Here is a 21676-nt window from a genome sequence, read left to right on the forward strand (position 1 = left end):
CACTTGGAAGATACTAGAGAGATCATTTAGTCCAGACCCCTCATTTTATAAATGAGGAAACTCTGAGCAAGAGAGACAAAGGTGACACAGCTTGTCACAGAACCTCTTAATGTCTGTTTCCTAGTTTGTAAGACAGGAGTAATGATAAGTTTTCCACCTATTTCATGATGGATTGTGATATAATACTATATATGTACATGATAAGTGTAAAGAGATATATGTTACGTTCAATAAATATTTATTAAGCACCTTCGATGTCCAAGGCACTGTACTTTATTAGGTGGTATTATCAATCAATGAAGTAAGCATTTATTAAGCACCAGTATGTGCCTGGTTATATGTTAGGAGTTAGGCACACAAGGACAAAAATGGAGCAATCTCTGCCCTCAGGTACAGATCATTTATTATTTTGCTTGTATCTCCAGCTCCTAGTCTAGTACTTGGCACATAATAGGTGCTTAATAAATGCTTCTCAAGTGACTGATTCTATTGGAGGAAACACAATATACATATATTACTATGTCCAAAATATATAGAAGGTAGTAGGGGAGACTAATTAGGAGCTGGGAGAATCAAGAAAGACTGTGTAGGAAGTAGTGTTTGATCTGAGCTTTGGAGGAAACTGGGGATTCTAAGAAGCAGAGGAGGAAATACATTTCAGACATGGAGGACAGCCTATGCAAAGACCTAGAGATGGAAGATGGAATGTTATCTGTGAATGACAGCAAGAAGACAGTTTGGCTGGACCAGAGTTTGTGAAGGAGAGGAGTATATACTAAGGATGAAAAGGTATGTTGGAGCCAGGTTGTAGAGGGTTTAAAAGGCCTGTATCAGAAATAATAGGGAGCCATATATAGACTGGTTAGTGGACCTCTGGTTACATTACTTGGAACTGATAGCAGTGATGTATAAAACTGGAAAAATGCCAGGATCATTTGGATTGTGTGGACCATATGGATTTTCACTTTAACTCACTGCATAGAAGAGGAAGTGTCATGCTGCATGGCCTTAAAATTTGAGTCTTGAAGCTGGAGTCATGGTTGTCACATTGGCAGTGCCATGAAAATGAATTTGGATCCTGATCTTTTCCATATAGCTGAGGCCTCTTATATACAGCGGTACAAACGGTGACTCTGGGGTGAAGGATGAACAGGTGTGCTTTTGGATTTTGCTCAAAATCTGGGCATGGGGCAGTGGTTGTTAAGTTTGTTAGATCCCTGGCCCACTTGGATGGAAGTTTGAAACTATGCATCTGCTGAGCACAGCAAAGATAACCTCCTCAGGCTGGAAGGGGTGATGGGGTGCTGCTTTGGATACAATACCAATGAGGTGATGTCTGGTTTTTCCCAAATGTCTTAAGTAAATGATTAATTCAGGCCAGAAACCGAAGTATAAACCTAGTCATATTATAAACATTAATTCTGCTAGAGAACCCTCTAGGGTCCTTGCATAGACTGTCACTGCTTCCCAGATCCCACAAGTTTACTGTTGCTTTTCTGCCTTGGATCTCTGACGACCAGTGCGACAGTCAAAACAACTCTGGCTCGAGAGGGGTACCTGCAACTGGGAAATGATTGCCCTGAGGCCTACCTTGTGGTTCCTAGCCTGTAATTTCCAGACAACGTCTGGGGAAGATAATGGCCCATCTGATTTTGGCCATCATCCCTCTGTCATTTGGAGCTATTTGAAGATGGATGAAGACTGGTAAACAGCCCCAGCTCTGAAGAGTTTGAGGAGACTAGTACGCTCCTTCCTTTAGTGACAGAGCTGACATTGGATTGTGGTTGCTCACAGCCTACCAGGAAATTTCTGTGATTGATGCTTTCTTGTGCAGCCAGGTATAACGGTTATGTGCCACTTTTAATGGGAGGAAATTAGTTTAATGGATGGAGCACCAGATGGGGGAATCAGGAGACTTGGGTTCTGGTCTTGTCTCTGCCACTATACTTGTCTTTGTGACTTTGGACAAGTCATTTCCCTTTGGGTCTCAGTTTTCTCCTCTATAAAAGGGAATGACTGGACTAGACAGAGAGCATCTAAAGTTAGGTGGGAGCAGGTGTGGTGGCTTGGCTCATTGAAGGGGTATGCCCAGTTTTAAAAAAAAAAAAGCATGCATGTGTTGGTTGGGGGCAAAAGCCTAAGACTGTTGTTTGTTATCATTTTTTAAAAAGCGTTTTCCTTTCTCATTCTGAACCCTATGCACCCAAACCAGCTTCATTTCTGGGCCATGGTTTGCCTATTGTATGGAAGAGGGTCCGTGGCCACTAGCCCTACTAAGTGTTGGCAATGTTTGGTCAGTTGACCACAGGGATTTCAGAGACAAACATAGCACTCAGCAGTCTGAGAAGTGAGTAGGTATAGAAGGAATGCTTGTAAAATAACCCAATGACTTGGATCTCACTGACTCTGTTCTGTTTGTAATTAAGCGTTTCAGTTTCATGGGGTCGTATATGTGAGAATCTTTGTGCGCACGCCTGTGGGTGTTTAGAAAGGCTTGTTGAGGACAAAAAGTTTCCTCTTGTTATTGCAAATGCATTCTGGGAAGCCTCAAAGCCCCAGAATCTCAGAACATTAGAAATGGAAAAGACTACTGTGGTCATCTAGTTCTACCTCCTCATTTTACAAATGGGGAAACTGAGTCACAGAGTGAGGAAAGTGAATTGTCCAAGATCACACAGTGCCTAAGGAGCAGAACTAGAACCAGAACCCCAGTCTTCTGACTCCCATTCCAGTATTCTTTCCATCATAGGATATTATAAGGGTGCCTCTCTATCTGGAGTGTAGATTCTGGAAACTTCTACCCCATCATCTTCCATATTGGTTTTCATCCCTGCCTATGTGATGACATGCAGCCATCTTTCTTTCCCTTTGTTTTTCCTACTCACAGTAGAATCTAGGTGTATGCACTTATGTGCCGACTCTAAAATGTGGGAATTGGATTACATGTTCTCTTGTAACCCTAAAAGACTATGAGATCAATGGATCAATGACTGATCGGGGGGGGGTGGTATTTATATTTATTGAGTACCTGTTACATGAAGGGTAGTGTCTTGGGCAGGATAACACAATATAGCCTAACTAGGTCTTGGAGAGAACACTGGATTTTGAATCAGAAGACCTGGGTTCAAATCCTACTACTTTCAACCTGTCAAATAGGCAAATTATTTTGGGTAACTCAAGTCAAATCAACAAAAATTTATTAAATGCTTACTATGTGCTAGGCACTGTGCAAGTGCCTCCTAGCACCTTTAGGATCGTATATAAAATCCTCTGTTTGGCTTAGCGTTCAAAGCCCTTAATAACCTTACCCACCCTTTCTAGTCTTTATATCTTATACCCCATTCCCTGCCTACCCTGTCACCTAGTAACACTGGTCTCCTTGCTGTTTTTTGATAGTATATTATTTTTTCCAATTACACATCAAGACAATTTTTAGCATTCATTTTTACAAGATTTTGAGTTCCAAACTTTTCTCCCTCCCTCCCTCCCCTTCCTCTCTTCCTAAAATGGTAGGCAATTTGATATAGGTTATACATGTGCTATCCTATAAAATATATTTCCATATTAGTCACAGTTGTGAAGGAAGAAACAGATCAAAAGGGAAAAAAAACTTGAAAAAGAATAAAGTAAGTGGAAAAAAAAGTATGCTTTGATCTGCATTCAGAGTCCATCAGTTCTTTCTCTGGATTTGGATAGCGTTTTCCTTCATGAGTCCTTGTACCTGTCTTGGATCATTGTCTTGCAGAGAAGGGTTGAGTCATTCATAGCTGATCATCACACATTGGTGCTGATACTGTGTACAATGTTTTTCTGGTTCTGCTCATTTCTCTTTGCATCAGTTCGTACAAGTCTTTCCAGGTTTTCAGAAATCTGCATATTCTCATTTCTTATTGCACAATAGTATTCCGTTACATGCATATACCACAACTTGTTCAGCCATTCCCTAATTGATGGATTTTCCCTCAATTTCCAATATTTTCCACCACAAAAAGTGCTCCTATAAATATTTTTGCACTTATAGGTCCTTTTCCCTTTTTTATGATCTCTTTGGGATACAGACCTAGTAGCGGTATTGCTGAGTCAAAGGGTAAGCACAGTTTAGTTACCCTTTGGGCACAGTTCTAAATTGCTCTCCGGAGTGGTTGGATCAGTTCACAACTCCACCAACAGTGCATCAGTGTCCCAATTTTCCCGTATCCTCTCATTTTCCTTTTTTTGTCATATTAGCCAATCTGATAAGTGTAAAGTGGTACCTCAGAGTTGTTTTAATTTGCATTTCTCTAATCAAAAGTGATTTAGAGCACTTCTTCATATGCCTATAGATAGCTTTGATTTCTTCATCTGAAAACTGTCTATTCATGTCCTTTGACAATTTATGAATTGGTGAATGGCTTATATTCTTATAAACTTGACTCAGTTCTCTATATATTTGAGAAATGAGGCCTTTATCAGAGACACTTGCTGTAAAGATTATTTCCCAATTTTCTGCTTTCCTTCTAATCTTGGTTTCATTGGTTTTGTTTGTATAAAAGCTTTTTAATTTAATATAATCAGAAGTATCTATTTTACATTTTGTAATGCTCTCTATCTCTTGTTTGGTTATGAACCTGTAACGCACTTAACTTCTCCTTTAAGAATTTGGATGCTATACCATTTGGTGCATATATTTAGTATTGATATTATTTCATTATCTATGGTACCTTTTAGCAAGATGTAGTTTCCTTCCTTATCTCTTTTAATTAGATCTATTTTTGCTTTTGCTTTGTCTGAGAGCAGGCTTGCTACCTCTGCTTTTTTTTTTTTTTGCTTCGGCTGAGGCATAATAGATTCTGCTCCAGCCCCTTACCTTTACTCTGTGTGTCTCTCTGCTTCAAGTGTGTTCCTTGTAAACAACATATTGTAGAATTCTGGTTTTTGATCCATTCTGCTATCTGTTTCTGTTTTAAGGGAGAGTTCATCCCACTCATATTCACGGTTGTGATTACTAACTATATATTTACCACCATCCTATTTATCCTTCTGTTTGTCTTCTCTCTCCTTTCACATTTTCCCTCCTCAACATTATTCTGCTTCTGTTTATTGCCTCTCCTGGTCTGCCCTCTCTTCTGTTGGTTCTGTTCCCGCCCACCCACCCCTTTACTTAATCTCCTCCCTTCCTGCTTTCCTGTCAGGTAAGATAGATTTCTATATTCAATTGATTGTGTATATTATTCCCTCTTTGAGCCAATACTGATGAGAGTCAGCTTCAAGTAATGTCCATCACTCACTCTCCCATCTTTCTCTCCACTGTAATAGGTTTTTGCAGCTCTTTATATGAAATAATTTACCCTATTCTACCTGTCCCTTCTGTACTCAGTGTACTCCTCTTTCTCATCCTTTAATTATTTTTTGTGCCATTCCTTCAAATTTACCTTATACCCACCCCCTCTGTCTATGTATATTCTTTCTAACTGTACTATTAGTTGTACAATTTTTAAGAATTACAAGTATCATCTTCCCATGTGGGGATGTAAACAGTTCAGTTCCATTGAATCCCTTATGTTTTCATTTTCCTTTCCCCCTTTTTAGGCTTCTCTTGGGTCTTGATATTAGGATCAAATTTTTTGTTCATTTCTGGTCTTCTTATGAAAGCTTGAAATCCTTCTATTTCATTGAATGACCATTTTTTCCCTTGAAGTATTATGCTTAATTTCACTGGATAGGTGATTCTTGGTTGTAGTCTTAACTCCTTTTCTTTCTGGAATATCATGTTCCATGACCTCTGACCCTTTACTGTTGCAGCTGTTGAGTCTTGTGTAATCCTGATTGTTGCTCTCTGATATTTGAATTGTTTCTTTATAGCCACCTGTAGTATTTTTTCCTTGACCTGATAGTTAAGTAATTTGGCTATAACGTTCCTTGGAGTTTTTATTTTGGGATCTCTTTCCTGAGGTGATTGGTGGATTATTTCAATGCCTATTTTGCCCTCTGGTTCCAGGACATCAGGGCAGTTTTCCTTGATAATTTTTTGAAAGATGCTGTCCAGGTCTTCCTTTTGATTATGGATTTCAGGCAGCCCACTGATTCTGACATTGTCTCTCCTGGATCTATTTTCCAGGTCAGTTGTTTTTCCAATGAGGTATTATACATTTTCTTCTATTTTTTCATTCTTTTGAATTTGATTGATTGATTCTTGATGTCTCATAGAGTCATTAGCTTCCACTTGCCCAATTCTAACTTTTAAGGAGTTGTTTTCTTCAGTGGATTTTTGTGTCTCCTTTTCCATTTGGCCAATTCTACTTTTTAAGCAGTTATTTTCCTTTTCCAAGCTGTTAACTCTTTTTTTCATAATTCTTTTACATCATTCTCATTTCTTTTCCCAATTTTTCTTCTACCTCTCTTATATGATTTTTAAGCTCCTTTTTGAGTTCTTCCATGAGTTCTTTCTGGACTTGAGACCACTTCCTATTTTTGTTTGGGATTTTTCCCATAGGTATTTTGACATTGTTGTCCTCTTCTGAGTTTGTGTCTTGATCTTCCCTGTCACCATAATAATTTTCTATGGTCAGATTATTTTTTTTATTGTTTTTTGGCTCGTCTTTTTTCCTTTCTTTCAAATTTGAGCTCTGCTCCTGGGACAGAAGGGACACTGTCTCAGGCTTCTCGTGCCAGGGGCTGCAGGCCCTGGCTGTACACCTGGTGCTTCACTGATGTTGCCCTGAGGCCCACAGGGGACCTTTGTGTCTGCTGTTGTGCTGAGGGGCTGGGGTGGAGGGGTGGCTGGTGCTGCTGAGGCCATAGGGGCCTGGTAGCTTACCTGGTGCTGAGCCTGGGTCCTAGTGCTGATATCTGGCTGTGCCAAGGCTGGTGGGGTGTTTCTGCATTTCCCTGGGGCTACACTGAAGCTTGTGACAGTTTGGCTGCTGTGGACTGTTTTTGCCCAGGGCTATGCTGAAGCATGTGGCAGTTCTCAGAGCTGAAGTCTGCCCATTCCCTTGTCTATGCTGAGGCACGTGAGAGGTCCTGGTGTTGGCATTTGCCTGCTTCACCACACTCGGGCTCAGCATTTTCCACTGGTTTGCTGAGGTGGGACTTGCTGCTGGCTTACTGGGATACTTCCTATCCTGGACTGCACTCCCCTTTTACCAGAGTGAGACACACTTTTCTTGCTGATCTTCCAAGTTTCTTGGGCTCAAAGATTGTTTCACCCTGTCTTTTTGCTGGTTCTGCTGTTCCAGGATTTGTTTTGGGGTGCTATTTTATAGTTGTTTGGAGGTGAATATGGGAAAGTTATAGCGATTTACTGCTTACTCCGCCATCTTGGCTCCTGGAAGTTCAATCCTTGCTGTTTTTTGAACAAGACACTCCATCGCTTGACTGGGCATTCTCTCTGGCTGTCCCCCATGCCTGGTATGCTCTCCCTCCTCATCTCCACCTCCTGGTTTCCTTCAGGTGTCAGCTAAAATCCCACCTTCTGTAGGAAGCCTTTCCTGATCCCTCTTAATTCTAGTGCTTTTCCTCTGTTGATTATCTCCAATTGGTCCTGTCTATAGCTTGTTTGTATATAGTTGGTTCCATGTTATCTCCCCCATTAGACTGGGAGCTCCTTGAGGGAAGGTACTGTAGTTTTACCTTTCGTTGTATCCCCAGTACTTAGCAGAGAGTATGGGACATAGTAAGCACTAGTAAGCACTTAATTAATGTTTATTGGACCAAATGACTGACTGATTTTCACTTTCCTTAACTGTAAAAATGAGGAGGGTGGGGCAGGGATAGACCAAATGTTGTTTTAAGGTCCCTTCTTGCCCTATATTCTGTGATCCTATGATGAAAACCTCTCTTCACCCAATAAAAAGCACATAGCCTCTCAATAAAAAAAGACATTGAAGGTCCTTTAGTTGAGCACTTTTTTTCAACTGTGGGTCTTGACCCTATGTGGGATAACTGAATGTGAGGGTCACAAAGAATTTGGCAACAGCAAAATGTTTCTGAACATGTAGTGACCGAAGTATCAGTATCAAATATTCTGCCAAGATTTAATTCTTTATGTAAAAATGAACAAGCACATCCATCTCATTAGTATGCAAATTTGCTTTTGTCTTTAATAAATGGTAAAATTATATGTATACCAAAGAATTGTTTAAAAATAAATTTCTTTATGTTTTATTATCATGTAATAAATGTTTGATTTGTATACCTATTTTATATACCTATATACCTGGGGTCATGTAAAAATTTCTCTGGTGAAAAGGAGTTGAAAGTGGAAAAAGTTTAAGAAGCCCTGTTTAGTCTAGGCTTCTATTCAATATAAAAATTCCTTCTAGACCATTCCTGACATGTGGTCATCTAGCCTCTAAAAAACTCCCAATGACAAAGAAGGAAGGAAAGAAACAAGCATTCATTAAAGTGCCTATTATATATGCTAAGCACTTTACAAATATCACCTCATTTGCTCCTCACAACAACCTTGGGAGGTAGGTGCTATTATTATCTCCATTTTATAGTTGAGGAAACTGAGGCAGACAGAAGTTAAGTGAGGTGCCTAGGATCACACAGCTAGTATCTGAAGTTGAATTTGAACTTGACTCTTCCTGACTCCAGGCTCAGTGCTCTATCCCCTGTACCACCTACCTGGCTGGGGCATACTACCTCATGTGGCAGCCTCTCTCATTGTTTAGTCATTTTTCAGTCATGTCCAACTCTCCCTGACCGCATTTGGGATTTTCTTAGCAAAGATACTGGACTGGTTTGCCATTTCTTTCTCCAGCTCATTTTACAGATGAGGAAACTGAGGCAAACAAGGTTAAGTGACTTGCCCAGGGTCACACAGTTAGTAAATGTCTGAGGCCAGATTTGAACTTGGGAAGATGAGTCTTCCTGCCTCCAGGCCTGGCACACCATTCACTGTGCCTTTTCATTGTTGCCTGGATCTAATTGTTAGAGATTTCTCTTTTGCTTTGCTCCTAGACCTATCTCTCTGTAAATTTTACCCATTGATACTAGTGTTGCCCTCTGGAGCTACACAGAACAAGTGTTCAATTATTAGGAGATAGTAATTAAATCTTCCCTTTATCCTTTCTTTTCTAAGCTAAATATCCCAGCTCATTTAGTCTTATATGACATGTTTTCCAAACCCTTCCCTATCGTGGTCACTCCCCCTGGGTTGCTGTAGATTTTCAATATCCATGGTAAATAAAAAATGGTGCCCAGCTTTGGAGACAATCGTCCCGGTGTGATCTGACCAGCACAGAGACATTTACATTGCATGATCTAGACATTATATGTTTATTAAGGCAATTTAAGATTGTGTTAGCTTCTCTTTTTTAGCAGCAGCATAAAATTATGATAAACTAAAACTTCAGGATCTTTTTTTAATGTAAACTTGCTATTAAGCTAGTATTTTGCTCAACATGTACACCTTGAGATGGTTTTTGAACCTCATATGAGGGACTTTGCCATTATACCCTCCCTGTGACTCCACAAAACCAGTGACCATAGATGGTATGGGGAGATCCACAGTGAGTTTAGAACCGGTCCTTCTGCTTCATATCTCTTCCCACTCCAATCTGTCCTATGCTTCGCTGCCAAAGTTATTTTCTTTAAGTACACATCTGACCCTATCACTTCTCTTAAAGGCAGTTAAGTGGTGCACTGGATTGAATGCTAGACCTGGAGTCAGTAAGACCTGAGTTCAAATTTGACCTTTTACATTTCCTCTCTGTGTGGCTCTGAGACAGACACTTCAGCTCTTTCTGCCTCAGTTTTTTCAACTGTAAAGCGGGGATAATAATGGCACCTACCTCCTAGAGTTGTTGTGAGAAGCAAATGAGATAATATTTATAAAGTACTGAGCAGTGCCTGATACATAGGTGTTTAATAAATGCGTGTTCTCTTCTCCCTTTTCCCTTTATTCAACAAACTCCAGAAGCTCTCTATTGCCTTGAAGACTAAACATAAACTCATCTGTTTAGCTTTTAAGAGCCTTCATAGTCTCGTTTAAACATATCTTTCCAGCCTGCTTGTGCATTACTCCCTTGCTATGCTCTGCCATACAGGCAAACTGGCCTCTCTATTCTTCACATAGGTCATTCTGTAACATTCCTTCTCCCCTCCCCACACCTTTGCACTAGAATTCACTCTCTCCTCACCTCTACCTCGCTTCCTTCAAGATGAAAATCAAGTCCCATCTTTTTCATGAACCCTTTCTCTGATCTCCTCCACTGCAGTGTTCTCCTTTTAAGCTGCCCTGTATTTAATCACTTTGGATTTATTTGTATTTGTTCTTTTTATATTGATATATGTCCTTGTTGTCTTCCCAATTCAAATGTAAGCTCCTTGCATGTAGTGCTTATTTCTTTTATTGTAATTGTATTCTGAGAATTCAGCATGGTGCCTGGAACCCCATTTGTTGTTGTTCATTCATTTCAATCGTGTCTGACTCTTTATGACCCGATTTGGGTTTTCTTGGCAAAGACAATGGAGAGGTTTGCCATTTCCTTCTCCAGCTCGTTTACAGATAAGAAAACTGAAGGAAAGAGGTGTAAGTGACTTGCCCAGGGTCACGCAGCTAGTAAGTATCCAGATCTGAACTGGGGGAGATAAGTCTTACTGACTTCAAGCCCTGCACTCTATCTACTGCACCACCTAACTGTCCCTGGAATACCATATGCACTTAATAATTGCTGATTGACTGATTAATTGAATCTGGTTGGAGGTAACTTAGGACATTCATAGGATCACAGATTTAAAGTGATAAGGGGCCTTAGAGATCATTCAGTCCGATCCTGTTGTTTTATAGATGGGAAAACTGAGGCCAGAGTAGTGAAGTCATTTACCCAAGGTGGTAAATCACTGGCGGTAAATATCAGACTGAGGATTTGAACCCAGGTCCTAGGATCCCAAATCAAGTACACTTTCAATTACCTCACCTTGCATTCCTGTTGGAATGACATTACCTTTAGCAGGAGTCATCCTTATGAAGCTTCACTTTATAGTCCAAAGGTAATCTTTTGGTATAATCCAAAGGTAATCTAGAGTAATCCGTTTCAAGTTGGTGCTTTCCAACTTGAAAAGAGATGTAGAGCCATTCAATGAGACAGTGAGCTCTCAGTCACTCACAATCACAATGCCAAGTATTCAAAAAGAGACTGGATGAGGTTGTTGAAAATCCTGTAAGGAGAATTACTGAGTGAAAAATTAGACTAAATAACCTGGTGCCAAGAAGCATTTGGTATAATGGAAGAGAGTACTATACTGGGGGTAGAGTGGGAGGAGGAGGAGAGAACCTGGTTTATATGCCATCTCTGTCCTTTAATTATTTGGAAAAGTTGTTTTCCTCTCTGGATCTCAGTTTCCTTATCTGTAAAATGAATGTCTGACAAAATGAGCCTTTCTTACTAAATCTAATAATGGTTAGCATTTATATAACACTTTAAGGTTTGCAAAGCGCTTTATAAGTATTAACTCATTTTAATCTCACAGCAACTTTGGGAGATATAGGTGGTGCTATTCTTATCCCCATTTTACAGATGAGGAAAGTGAAGTGGGCAAAGGTTTACTTTCCCAGGTTCACACAGCCAGTAAGTATCTGAGGCCGGATTTGAATTCTAGTCTTCCCCACCTGAGGCCAAAAGTTCTATCCACTATGATACCTAGCTGCCTAGTAAATCTATGATCCTAAACTCTCAAAGTTCCTTTGAATTCAAAAATTCTATGATTTTCCATGTTATTCTTCTGTGAGGGGGGTGTGATATTCTCTCTAGGTTCTTTCTGTACTGAGTTTTGCTGATTCTAATTGCTCCTTTAAAAAAATCATATACTGGGGCAGCTAGGAGGCACAGTGGATAGAGCACTGGCCCTGAAGTCAGGAGGACCTGAGTTCAAATCCAGCCTCACACCAAACACTTGACATGTACTAGCTGTGTGACCTTGGGAAAGTCACTTAACCCCAATTGCCTTACCAAAAAAAAAAAACATATACCACCTGTTACTTACTATTCACCTAACTGAATGCACAAATTCCTGACTTACTTAAGAGCTAAGATGATCCCTAGAATCTTGAAAGAGTAGAACCAGAAAGAAACTTTGAAAGCCTACTCTTGGGCCCCTTCCTTTTTGAGATGAGAAGACTAAAACCCAGATTGGGGGCTGATTTGCTCAGAGCCACACATTGAGTTTGTGGCAGGAACCTTGGCTTCCCAACTCATGGTGCATTGCTCTTTCTAATATTAATGATAATAACAACTCATATTTATATAGTGTGCAAAGATTTACAAAGCAATCTCCTTACTACAACTGTGTGAGGTTATTAGGTATTGTTATTTCCATTTCAGGCTGCTTCTTTGGAGCTTTATTTGGAAAGTGAATACAGGCTGTGGCTTGGATCCCACTGCTGTCCTCAAAGCAGTGGCGTTCGAGTGGCTGGCTGTCCAGGACACTGGTGACAGGTTGGGTGGGCGTCACTGCAGGACACAGGGATCTGCATCCAAGTGTGCCTTGGTGCCAAAGAGCACAGGATGCTGCCTCCTCCTCCATCTTCTCCACCAGCCAACACCCCATCCCTTAGGTCACTGCTTTCTGCTTTCCTCCAGACAGAATGTCTCATTCAGGCCAGAGGGATGAAGGGAACTTATTGACTTGGGCCAAATTATGAAGAGGCATGTTTTTTTTTTCATGGAGCTCTATTTTGGGGGTGTTTGGAAAATTGAAGCTGGCAAGAAGGAACTCCAGCTGTGGCAGGTCCTGGTTCTTGTCACCACCTCCTGCATACACAAAGAGAAGCGAGCATTTGCCTTGAGACTCATGAGACAAGACATGGATGGGGGTAGGGGGGGCAGAAGGGAGGCCCCAGATGGTTGTGTTGAGGAAGGAGATAACCTCAAGGGTTAGCCAAGGACTTTGAGTCCAAAATCCTCAACTTGGACTTCAAGACTCTCTTCTATCAGCTCTCTCCGATTTGATCTCCTATTATTTCTTCACAGGAACTCTCAATTCCAGCCAAATTAGTTTCTTCAGTGTCCCCCAGACTCAAAGCCTTTGCTTAGACCATTCCCCTGTTGGAACACCCTACCTTTCTTCTTTCCCCTTTTCCAAATCCTGTCCTTTTATCAGTGCCCAAATCAAGTCCTAACCCCTCTCTGAAGCTGCTCCTGACCTTTTGAAGCCACAGTTCTCTCTTCCTTTTTGAAACTCTTATGGCACCATTAATAACAGTCATTCAGGTTTTGAACGCTGTGCTGCCTTGTGTTGTGTCCTAACTTTTCCGTCTGTGTTGATCTTCTCTCCCCACCTACCCTTCAGGGTCTTTAAGGGCAGTGTCTCACACCATAATATCTCACCCATTGAAACTCAGTTGTCTGGCATTCTCTTCCATCTGGAATACAACCAAGAATCAGGAAGATTCAGGCTATCAGAAAATAAGATTCAGGAAGGAAGCAGAAAAGACCTTTGAATAGCCCAAGTAGATGGTACAACTTCCATGCCTTAGAGTTCACGTACTTTGCTCCCAATAGGTCTTATACTTATTGTTTGCTGAAGATGCTTCCGCTGACCTGATGTTTATGTGACCAGATCAAGAGACTGGTGGCATGTTATCTTCATGACACTGTTCTATGGCACCTGGAGCTATAGCCATAGCTAGCAAAGTTCACTGAGAGCAGAAGAGATGGGAGAGATAAAAGACAAAGTCAAGGCTCAAAAATATCCCAATAGGCAGCAATGATGGTTTGAATCTAATGAGATGACATTTAATAGAAATAATACTTGAGTTCAAACAATCAACCACACAAGAACAGATAGGGAAGGAGTGGCTAGATAATAGTTCCTATGTAAAAAGTCTGGGGTCTTTAGTGATTTGCATCCTCATTATGATCCAAAAGTATAACATGACAGCAACCCTCCGCCTAAAAATCCATGATACTATTTTAGGCTATTTTGAGATGCATAGCATCCTGGATGAGGGAGGTAATTGTCATGGTGTAGCCTGGTGTGGTCAGACCACATTTAGAATATTTTGAACATTTCTGGGCTCAACATTTTAGGAAGGACATTGGGAAGCTGGAGATCCTGCTGTATGAAGATTGCTTATAAGAATTTATAGCATGAACTCTTTTTGTGGTGGCAAAGAATTGGAAATTGAGGAGATGCCCATCAGTTGGGGAATGGCTGAATAAGTTGTGGTATATGAATGTAATGGAATACTATTGTGGTATAAGAAATGGTGAACAGGTAGATTTCAGAAAAACTTGGAAAGACTTACATGAACTGATACCGAGTGAAATGAGCAGAACCAGAACACTGTACACAATAACAGCAACATTGTGCAATGATCAACTTTGATAGACTTGGCTCTTCTCAACAATACAGTAATCTAAGACAATTCCAAAAGACTCATGATGGAAAATACTGTCCATATTCAGAAAAAGAACTATGGAGTCTAAACGCAGATTGAAGCATACTATTTTCTCTTTTTTTGTTTTGTTTTTTCTTTCTCGTGTTTTTCTCCTTTTGTTCTGATTCTTCTTTCACAACACAACTAATGTGAAATGTTTAATATGATTGTATGTATATAGCCTGTATAAGATTGCTTTCTGTCTTGGGGAGAGGGGAGGGAAGGGAGGGAGAAAAAATTTGGAATTCAGAATCTTATGAAAGTGAATGTTGAAGATAATCTTTACGTGTAATTGGAAAAATGAAATACTATTAATTGGGGGAAAATGATTATAGCATGTTTAACCTTGAGAAGAAAGTGATCATTGGATTATAGATTTAGAACTGGGAGGGACTCAACCTTCTTATTTTCAGGTGAGAAAATTGAGGCACAGAGAGATTAAATAACTCAGCCAGAGTTACATGGTAAATAATCATTTGAGACAGATTTGAACTTAGGTCTTCCCAATTCCAAGTTTCACTCTACCCACTGCACCTTCTTGCTGCTTAGGAGGAACATGGTTTGAGTCTTCAGCTATTTGAAGACTACTAGAACAGGGACTCAATCTGTTCTGTTTGACCTCAGAGGGCAGAATGAGGAGAAATAGATGGGGGCTGAAGAGAGCCAGATTGTGGTTCCCTGCAAAGAAAAGTTTCCTAATAATTAGGGCCCTGCAGACGTGGAGTGGCCCTCCTTGGGAGGCAGTGAGATCTGGTTGACTGCTTTGAGGAATGTCAGAGTGCTTTTCTGCTAGGGCTTGCACTGACTTACCATGCAGGGTCCTCCCAAGGTTGAGATTCTGCGATGAGACTCAGCACCAAATGAAGAGCGTGGACACGTGTCTAAATCAGGTCCTGTTGTTGACTGGGACCTTGTGTAAATCCATAAAGTCCTCTTGGCTGTAATTTTGGGAGACTGCCTCTTTCAAGAAGATGGAGGAGATAAGCAGTGGGCTTTGAGGGGCAGAGGGGCCACAAGCTCTAAAACCTTTGTGGCATCTTCTCTTCTTTAAAGCTTCAAAGCACTTGACAACCACAAACTAATTTATGTTCTCAAGAAAGTGCGTGAGGGGAAGATCTTTGGCCATACTGGTGTCTTATTTTATTTCTGACAAAGTTGTGACAATGTAGCATAGTGGGTAGAAAACTGAGTTGGGAAGACTTGGACTCAAGTCTGTCTTTCATGACTACTGTGTGACCCTGGGCAAGTCCCATAACCTCTCAGTACCTCAAGACTGCCAGTTGCAGAGCAGGTGTCTGTCTGAACTGGTACAGGGGATTTCCTATAACCATTGGATGCCCATGTCCAATTAAAAAAAAGTTGGCGATAAGACCATGGGAATAGAAGGGTTAATGTCAGCCACAAGGCTGACAAATACCTCTCTGAGTCAGGAGTGTTGGCTTCTCGCCCATGTGAATAGTTGGGTTGTTGTAGCTATCTTGCTCCCCCCAAATAAGAGTCCTTTCAAAGCATTCTCTAACTTGGCCCTGGATATTTCTTCTTTACAGGGGCTGAAAGGCTATCCTGGACCATCTGGACATCCTGGAGACCAGGTAAGTGAGTGTCCTGGACCTATGGCTAGCCACAAGGCCTTGATGAAGAGTTCTGGTCCAACCTAGCTGGCCACAACCTTGCTGGTTTTCTCTGTAGCAGCAGCCTGGCTCCTTAGGATCTCCCTTCCTCTCTATGTCTCTTGATTTATGCCTTTATTGACAGTCATGGGCACAGTGCCCTCCCCCTTCCCCCAGCCTATCCTGCATGGATGGGCCGCCCGTGAGTCTCCCCCCTCCTTCCAGCTCCCTACCTGCCCCCTACTCTAGCCCCTGGGCACTGAGCCCCACGTCCTCTGGGCCAGCAGGGAAATAAGGAAGCTCTTGCCTTCTCACTCGTCCCTTCTTTGCACTAAATTTGCCACTGGGTTTCCCCCCGCCCCTTCCTCGCTAACCACATCTTACTGAAAGAGGCAGTAATTCCCTCATGGAGTGTTTGGATAAGCCTGATGTTTGCAGTAAAATCCATGAATAGCTGGGCTGTTCTGTTCGATGTTAGAGGATATTATACATGCATCCATCTAGTTTGCCAGAATCTTGGCAGCATTGACCCAAGGAAAACAGTTCCATATGCCAGAGAGGGAATGACACCTTTACTTTGCTCCCTGTTTTCAGGGCCGGGGGGCTTTGTATGAAGAGCTGGTTGAGCCGGTTTCCCTGGGACCTGATTGGGGGGGAGGGCTGTAGAGGAGGGCTTCCCTTTCCTCTTTTTTCATCTCACTTTCCTTTCTCTGCCTTTATCCCTTTGCCATCCCTTTGTCCATTGTAACTCAGATGCTACCCTTCCCCCAACTCATTCTGTGCCCTGGGCTTAGCTTGAGTGGTCCCTCCTCTTCTGTCCCCACCTCTAGAAGAACTCACTGTCCTCTCCTTTCCTTTACAGGGGGAGCCAGGACCAGAAGGGAGTCCGGGAGCCAAAGGCTATCCTGGCAGGCAGGTGCAGTAAATGGCTTCTCCAAGGCTCTCAAGGATCTGTGTTTCTGCCAGAGGGGAGGGTGGGGGCGGGGAATAGTGCTGATGGGAGGTGGATGGACATAGGCAAATGCCTTCGGGTATGCCATTAGATGCTGGTCAATGGTAGGAGCCTTGGGTCACAGTCATAGGATCTGGTGATTGAGAGTAGAGGAATACATAATGACCACAAGCAGTCTGTTCCAGTTATGGGGAATTCCACTACCCCAGGGATTTCACCTTAGATATAAGTAATCCCTAAATTATACCAGATTCTCCCCAGATTGGCTCCATATCCAGAACTAATCCCTCAGAAGATAGTTGGGTATCTATTTGTACATAAAACAGTCTGTATCTTGGAAAATTTTGCCAGGTCCAGGAAGGGAGAAACAGTGGCCTAGTGACCCTAAAATTCTGGGTCTATTGGGTTCTCCTTTGACATGGGCACTGTCTCCACTCCACTTTTCTAGTGGTCAGCTTTCATTCCATGAGAGGAAGATTCTGTCTTCTCACTGAATGCCTTGGGACCTCCCTCTGGCCTTCTATGGCCATATCCTACCTTTTCAGGGCTCTTTGTCCACCTCCATCCAAGGGAGACATTTTCAGGACTCCTTGGGTCCCATGCTTTTCTTCTTGGAACCCAAAGGCTAACTCAAAGGTAAGGGCAGTTCAGATGCTGCCTGGCAGGAAAATGAGGCTGGAAAAGGTCCTGACTACACATTCAGGGAATGATCCCTTGGGATCCCAGTCCTGACAACCACAGATGGTCATGGGCCTTACCCTTCATAATATATATTAATAGACCTGGCAGAGAGCTCTAATCTAAGTCTCCAAAGACCCTAAGTCTGGGCTTGTAAGACTCCCCACCAGTCCTTTTGGGAGTCACAGGGGATTAAAAATGTTCTAGCTCTGTTCATCTAGATCCCTCCCTGATACCTACAACATAAAATGTCAGAGCTGGAAGGAATCTTGTGATGTGGAATGTTAGATTATAGACTGTAGAGTTAAAAGAGACACTTGAATATAGGTATCAGAAACATAGAATCATAGATGTTAGGGTGAGAGGGGGTCTCAGAGACCATCTAGTCCAGTTCATACTGGAAATAGTATCCCCCCTGCAGCACACCTGACAAGTAGTTATCCAGTCCCTGTTTAAAGAGCCCCAGGAAAGGAGAAACCATTTTCCCCAAACAATCCATTCCCCCTTTGGACAATTCCAATTGTTAGAAAGTTCTGTTTCTGAGAGCAAGAATAAATTTGAGGAGTAGCTAGGTGGTGCAGAAAATAGAGCGCTGGCCCTGGAGTTAGGAGCACTTGAGTTCAAATCCGCCCACAGACTTACTAGCTGTGTGACCCTGGGTAAGTCACTTAACCCTGATTGCCCCACCCCCCTAAAATAAAGAATAAATTTGCCTCTCACAGCTTTCATTCATGGTTTCTGGTTCTTTTCTTTGGAGCCAAATTGAACAAATTTAATCTCTTTCCCACAGAACGGATCTTGAGGGACTTGAAAACAATTGTAATTCTATTCCTCCCCCTCCCCCAACCCCTCCAAGTTGGTTTTTCTCTCTTACTTCACTTACTACTTACTCTCTTACTTCTTCTCTTACTTCAATCAATGCTCATATGACAAGGACTCAAGACTTTTCAACATGTAGATTACCATTTCTAGGGTAATTAAGCTTTCTAGCTTATCAATGCCCTTTCTAAATTAGATGGACTCTCACAAGGATAGAGTAAAGCAGGGCTATCACCCCTTTATTCCTGGAAACTAAGATCACTTTGGCTCCTTGGATTGTTATATCATACTATTGACTCCTATTGAGCTTTCAGTCCACTAAAACCCTTAGGTCTTTTTCAGAGAGACGGCTATTTGAACATTCCTTGCTTATTTTGTACTTGTGAAGTTTTTTTGGACCCAAATATAAGACTTGACATTTATCAAGATTAAGTTTAATCTTCTTAGATTTAGCCCTATGTTTTAGTTTGTCAAAAAAATCTCTTTTGATCCTAGTATGTTACTTATTCCTTTAAATTTCATGTCACTTGGAAATTTATTAAACTTGACTTTTTAAAAATTAAATTTCATTTATAATCAATGAAAGTCCATTCCCTCTCCCTTCTCCATCTCCCTTCCACTCTCCCCACTGAGAAAGGAAGGAAAAAATGCCATTACAAATATGTATTGCCAACAAAGCAAATTCTCACATTGGCCTTGTCCAAATATATATGTGTGTGTGTGTATATATATATATATATTTACACATATATATACACATACATACATACATATATATATACATACATACATATATATATATATATATATCAACTACAATCTGAGTTCATTACTTCTCTATCAAGAGGTGAGTAGCATGTTTCATCAAGAGTCCTCTGGAATTGTGGTTGGTTATTGGGTTTATCAGAGTTCCTGAGCCTTTCAAAGTTGTTTGTCTTAACTATTGTTGATATTGTATAAATTCTTCTCCTGGTTCTGCTTACTTCACTTTGCATCAGTTCATACGAGTCTTCCCAGATTTCTCTGAAATCATCCTTTCCATCATTTCCTCTAGCATAATAATACTCCATCATATTGATATACCAGAACTTGCTCAGCCATTCCCTGCTTGATGTACTTGTCAAGTTTTTGTCATCCCCTCAGTATTTGATTCTTTACTACTACAAAAAGAGCTTCAGCTTGACTTTCATGTCTTTATCCATATCATTAATAAAAATGATAAACAACATAGGGTCAAGCATAGATCCTGGAGCCGTTCCACTGGTGACCTCTTGCCAAGCTGACATTTATAACTCGGTCCAACTATTCAACCAATTTCAAATCCATTTCCCTGGACCACTGTCTAACCTACATATCGCCACATTTTCCACAAGAATAGCATGAAATACCTAATCAAATGCCTTTTTAGAACCCAAGTCAACCATATCAGCAGAAGTCTCCTGATCTATCACTTTAGGAAGCTTGTCCAAAAAAGGGTTTTATTTCTGTTTTTAAGGTTAGTCGGGTATGACCTGTTCTTGACGAAGTCCTGGTGGATCTTTGCAATCACTACGTTCTTTTCTAAATGTCACTAGCATTTCTTTAATAATCATTTCGAGAATTTTGCCAGGAATTGAAATCAACCTCGCAGTCCTCTAGTTTGCAGACTTCATTCTTTTCCCTTTTTTGAAAATTGATACAAAATTTGCCCTTTTCCACTCCCTTGATACTTCACATATGCCTCTCCACAGTTACTCGAATGTCACTCACGGTGGCTTCAGCAACTGTATCTGCCATTTTTCTCGATACACTTGTATGTCAGTTCATCTGGGCTTGAATCCATTCAGGGTAGCTCGCTGCTCTATTTCTATCTTCTTATTTATATGGGCTTTCACCTCCCTCTTAGCCAGTTTTTTCATCTATCCTTTACCTTTTTCTTTGGCAGAGAAAATCAAAGCAAAATGAGAACTGAGCAGCATAGCTTTGTCACTATTGTCTATCGTCTTCATCCCATCTACCCCAAGCAGCCATCCTACTCCTTTTGTTGTTCCTCTTCCCGCTGAAGCTGCCAGGAACCTTAGAACCCAGAACCCGGTGTATCAGACTGAGAGAGACATTAGGAGCCCAAGTCTGACTTTACCTTTCATTTATACTGTTTATATCATTGTTGTTTGATTGTCACCCCAATCACAGCCCCATTAGAATTTAAGTTCCTTGAGAGGAAGACTTTGTTTTTGTCTTTCTTTGTATGCCCAGAACTTAGCACAGTACCTGGCATATAGGAAAGTGTTTTGTTTTTGTTTTTGTTTTTTTTTTTTGTTTGCTTTTTTTTTTTTTTTTTTGGTTAGGCAATCGGGGTTAAGTGTCACACAGCTAGAAAATGTCAAGTGTCTGAGGCCGGATTTGAACTCAAGTCCTCCTGACTCCAAGGCCAGAGCTTTATCCATTGTGCCACCTTGCTGTCCCCTAAGAACGTGTTTAATAAATGCTTGTTGATGGACTGACTGACTGGATGACCATTGTGCTGCCCAGAGGTTCTCAATATTTTTGTGTGTCAGAGACCCCTTCTCAGAATAATGTTTTTAAATGCAATAGAACAAAATTATTAGGATTATAAAGGAAAACAATCATTTTGAAATCGTTATCAACATATTTTTAAAAACAAGTTCATGGACTCCATGTTAAGAATTCTTAGTAGTCTGACCCTTTAATAGTTGGGCTCAGAGTTAAGGCCCAGAGATGAGAAGTGACAATACCAAGGTCCTACAGTGAATCAATGGCAAAATTGGATCAGAACCCAGGTCTCCTTACTCCCAGCTTTCTATACCAATCCACTGCGCTGCCTTAGATCATTTATAACCTTCCCTTCTATCTAAGTTCTTTTGAAGGATTAAGAGGAACCAAAATGTTGGACAGTTTCTTCCCTTGTAAGATATAGGTGGCAGGGTGCAAAAGAAGGTGTGGTGGTACATGATGAAGCATACTACTTACCTCCTGATATAAAGGATAAATGTTGTGGATATGGCCAATGTGGAAGTTTATTTGCTTGATGATGCATATTTGTCACAAAAGTCTTTCTTTCTTTCTTTCTTTCTTTCTTTCTTTCTTTCTTTCTTTCTTTCTCTCTCTCTCTCTCTCTCTCTCTCTCTCCCTTCCTTCCTTCCTTCCTTCCTTCCTTCCTTCCTTCCTTCCTTCCTTCCTTCCTTCCTTCCTTCCTTCCTTCCTTTCTTTCTTTCTTTCTTTCTTTCTTTCTTTCTTTCTTTCTTTCTT

The 21676-nt window shown here is 41.1% G+C and overlaps 1 protein-coding gene across 4 annotated transcripts in view; it reads left to right on the forward strand.

Moving 5' to 3' along the window:
• The window catches only part of COL27A1 (collagen type XXVII alpha 1 chain), a 244751-nt gene that overhangs the window by 54220 nt on the left and 168855 nt on the right, over positions 1-21676 (forward strand). For all 4 annotated transcript variants that reach the window (XM_027869712.1, XM_027869713.1, XM_027869714.1 and 1 more), the window contains 2 exons: positions 15916-15960; positions 16841-16894. In XM_027869712.1, coding sequence (XP_027725513.1) covers positions 15916-15960; positions 16841-16894 — 99 coding nt within the window. The remainder of the gene's footprint in view (positions 1-15915; positions 15961-16840; positions 16895-21676) is intronic.

Source organism: Vombatus ursinus, unplaced genomic scaffold, assembly GCF_900497805.2.
Source record: "Vombatus ursinus unplaced genomic scaffold, bare-nosed wombat genome assembly UNPS02014793.1, whole genome shotgun sequence".
Classification (NCBI taxonomy): domain Eukaryota; kingdom Metazoa; phylum Chordata; class Mammalia; order Diprotodontia; family Vombatidae; genus Vombatus; species Vombatus ursinus.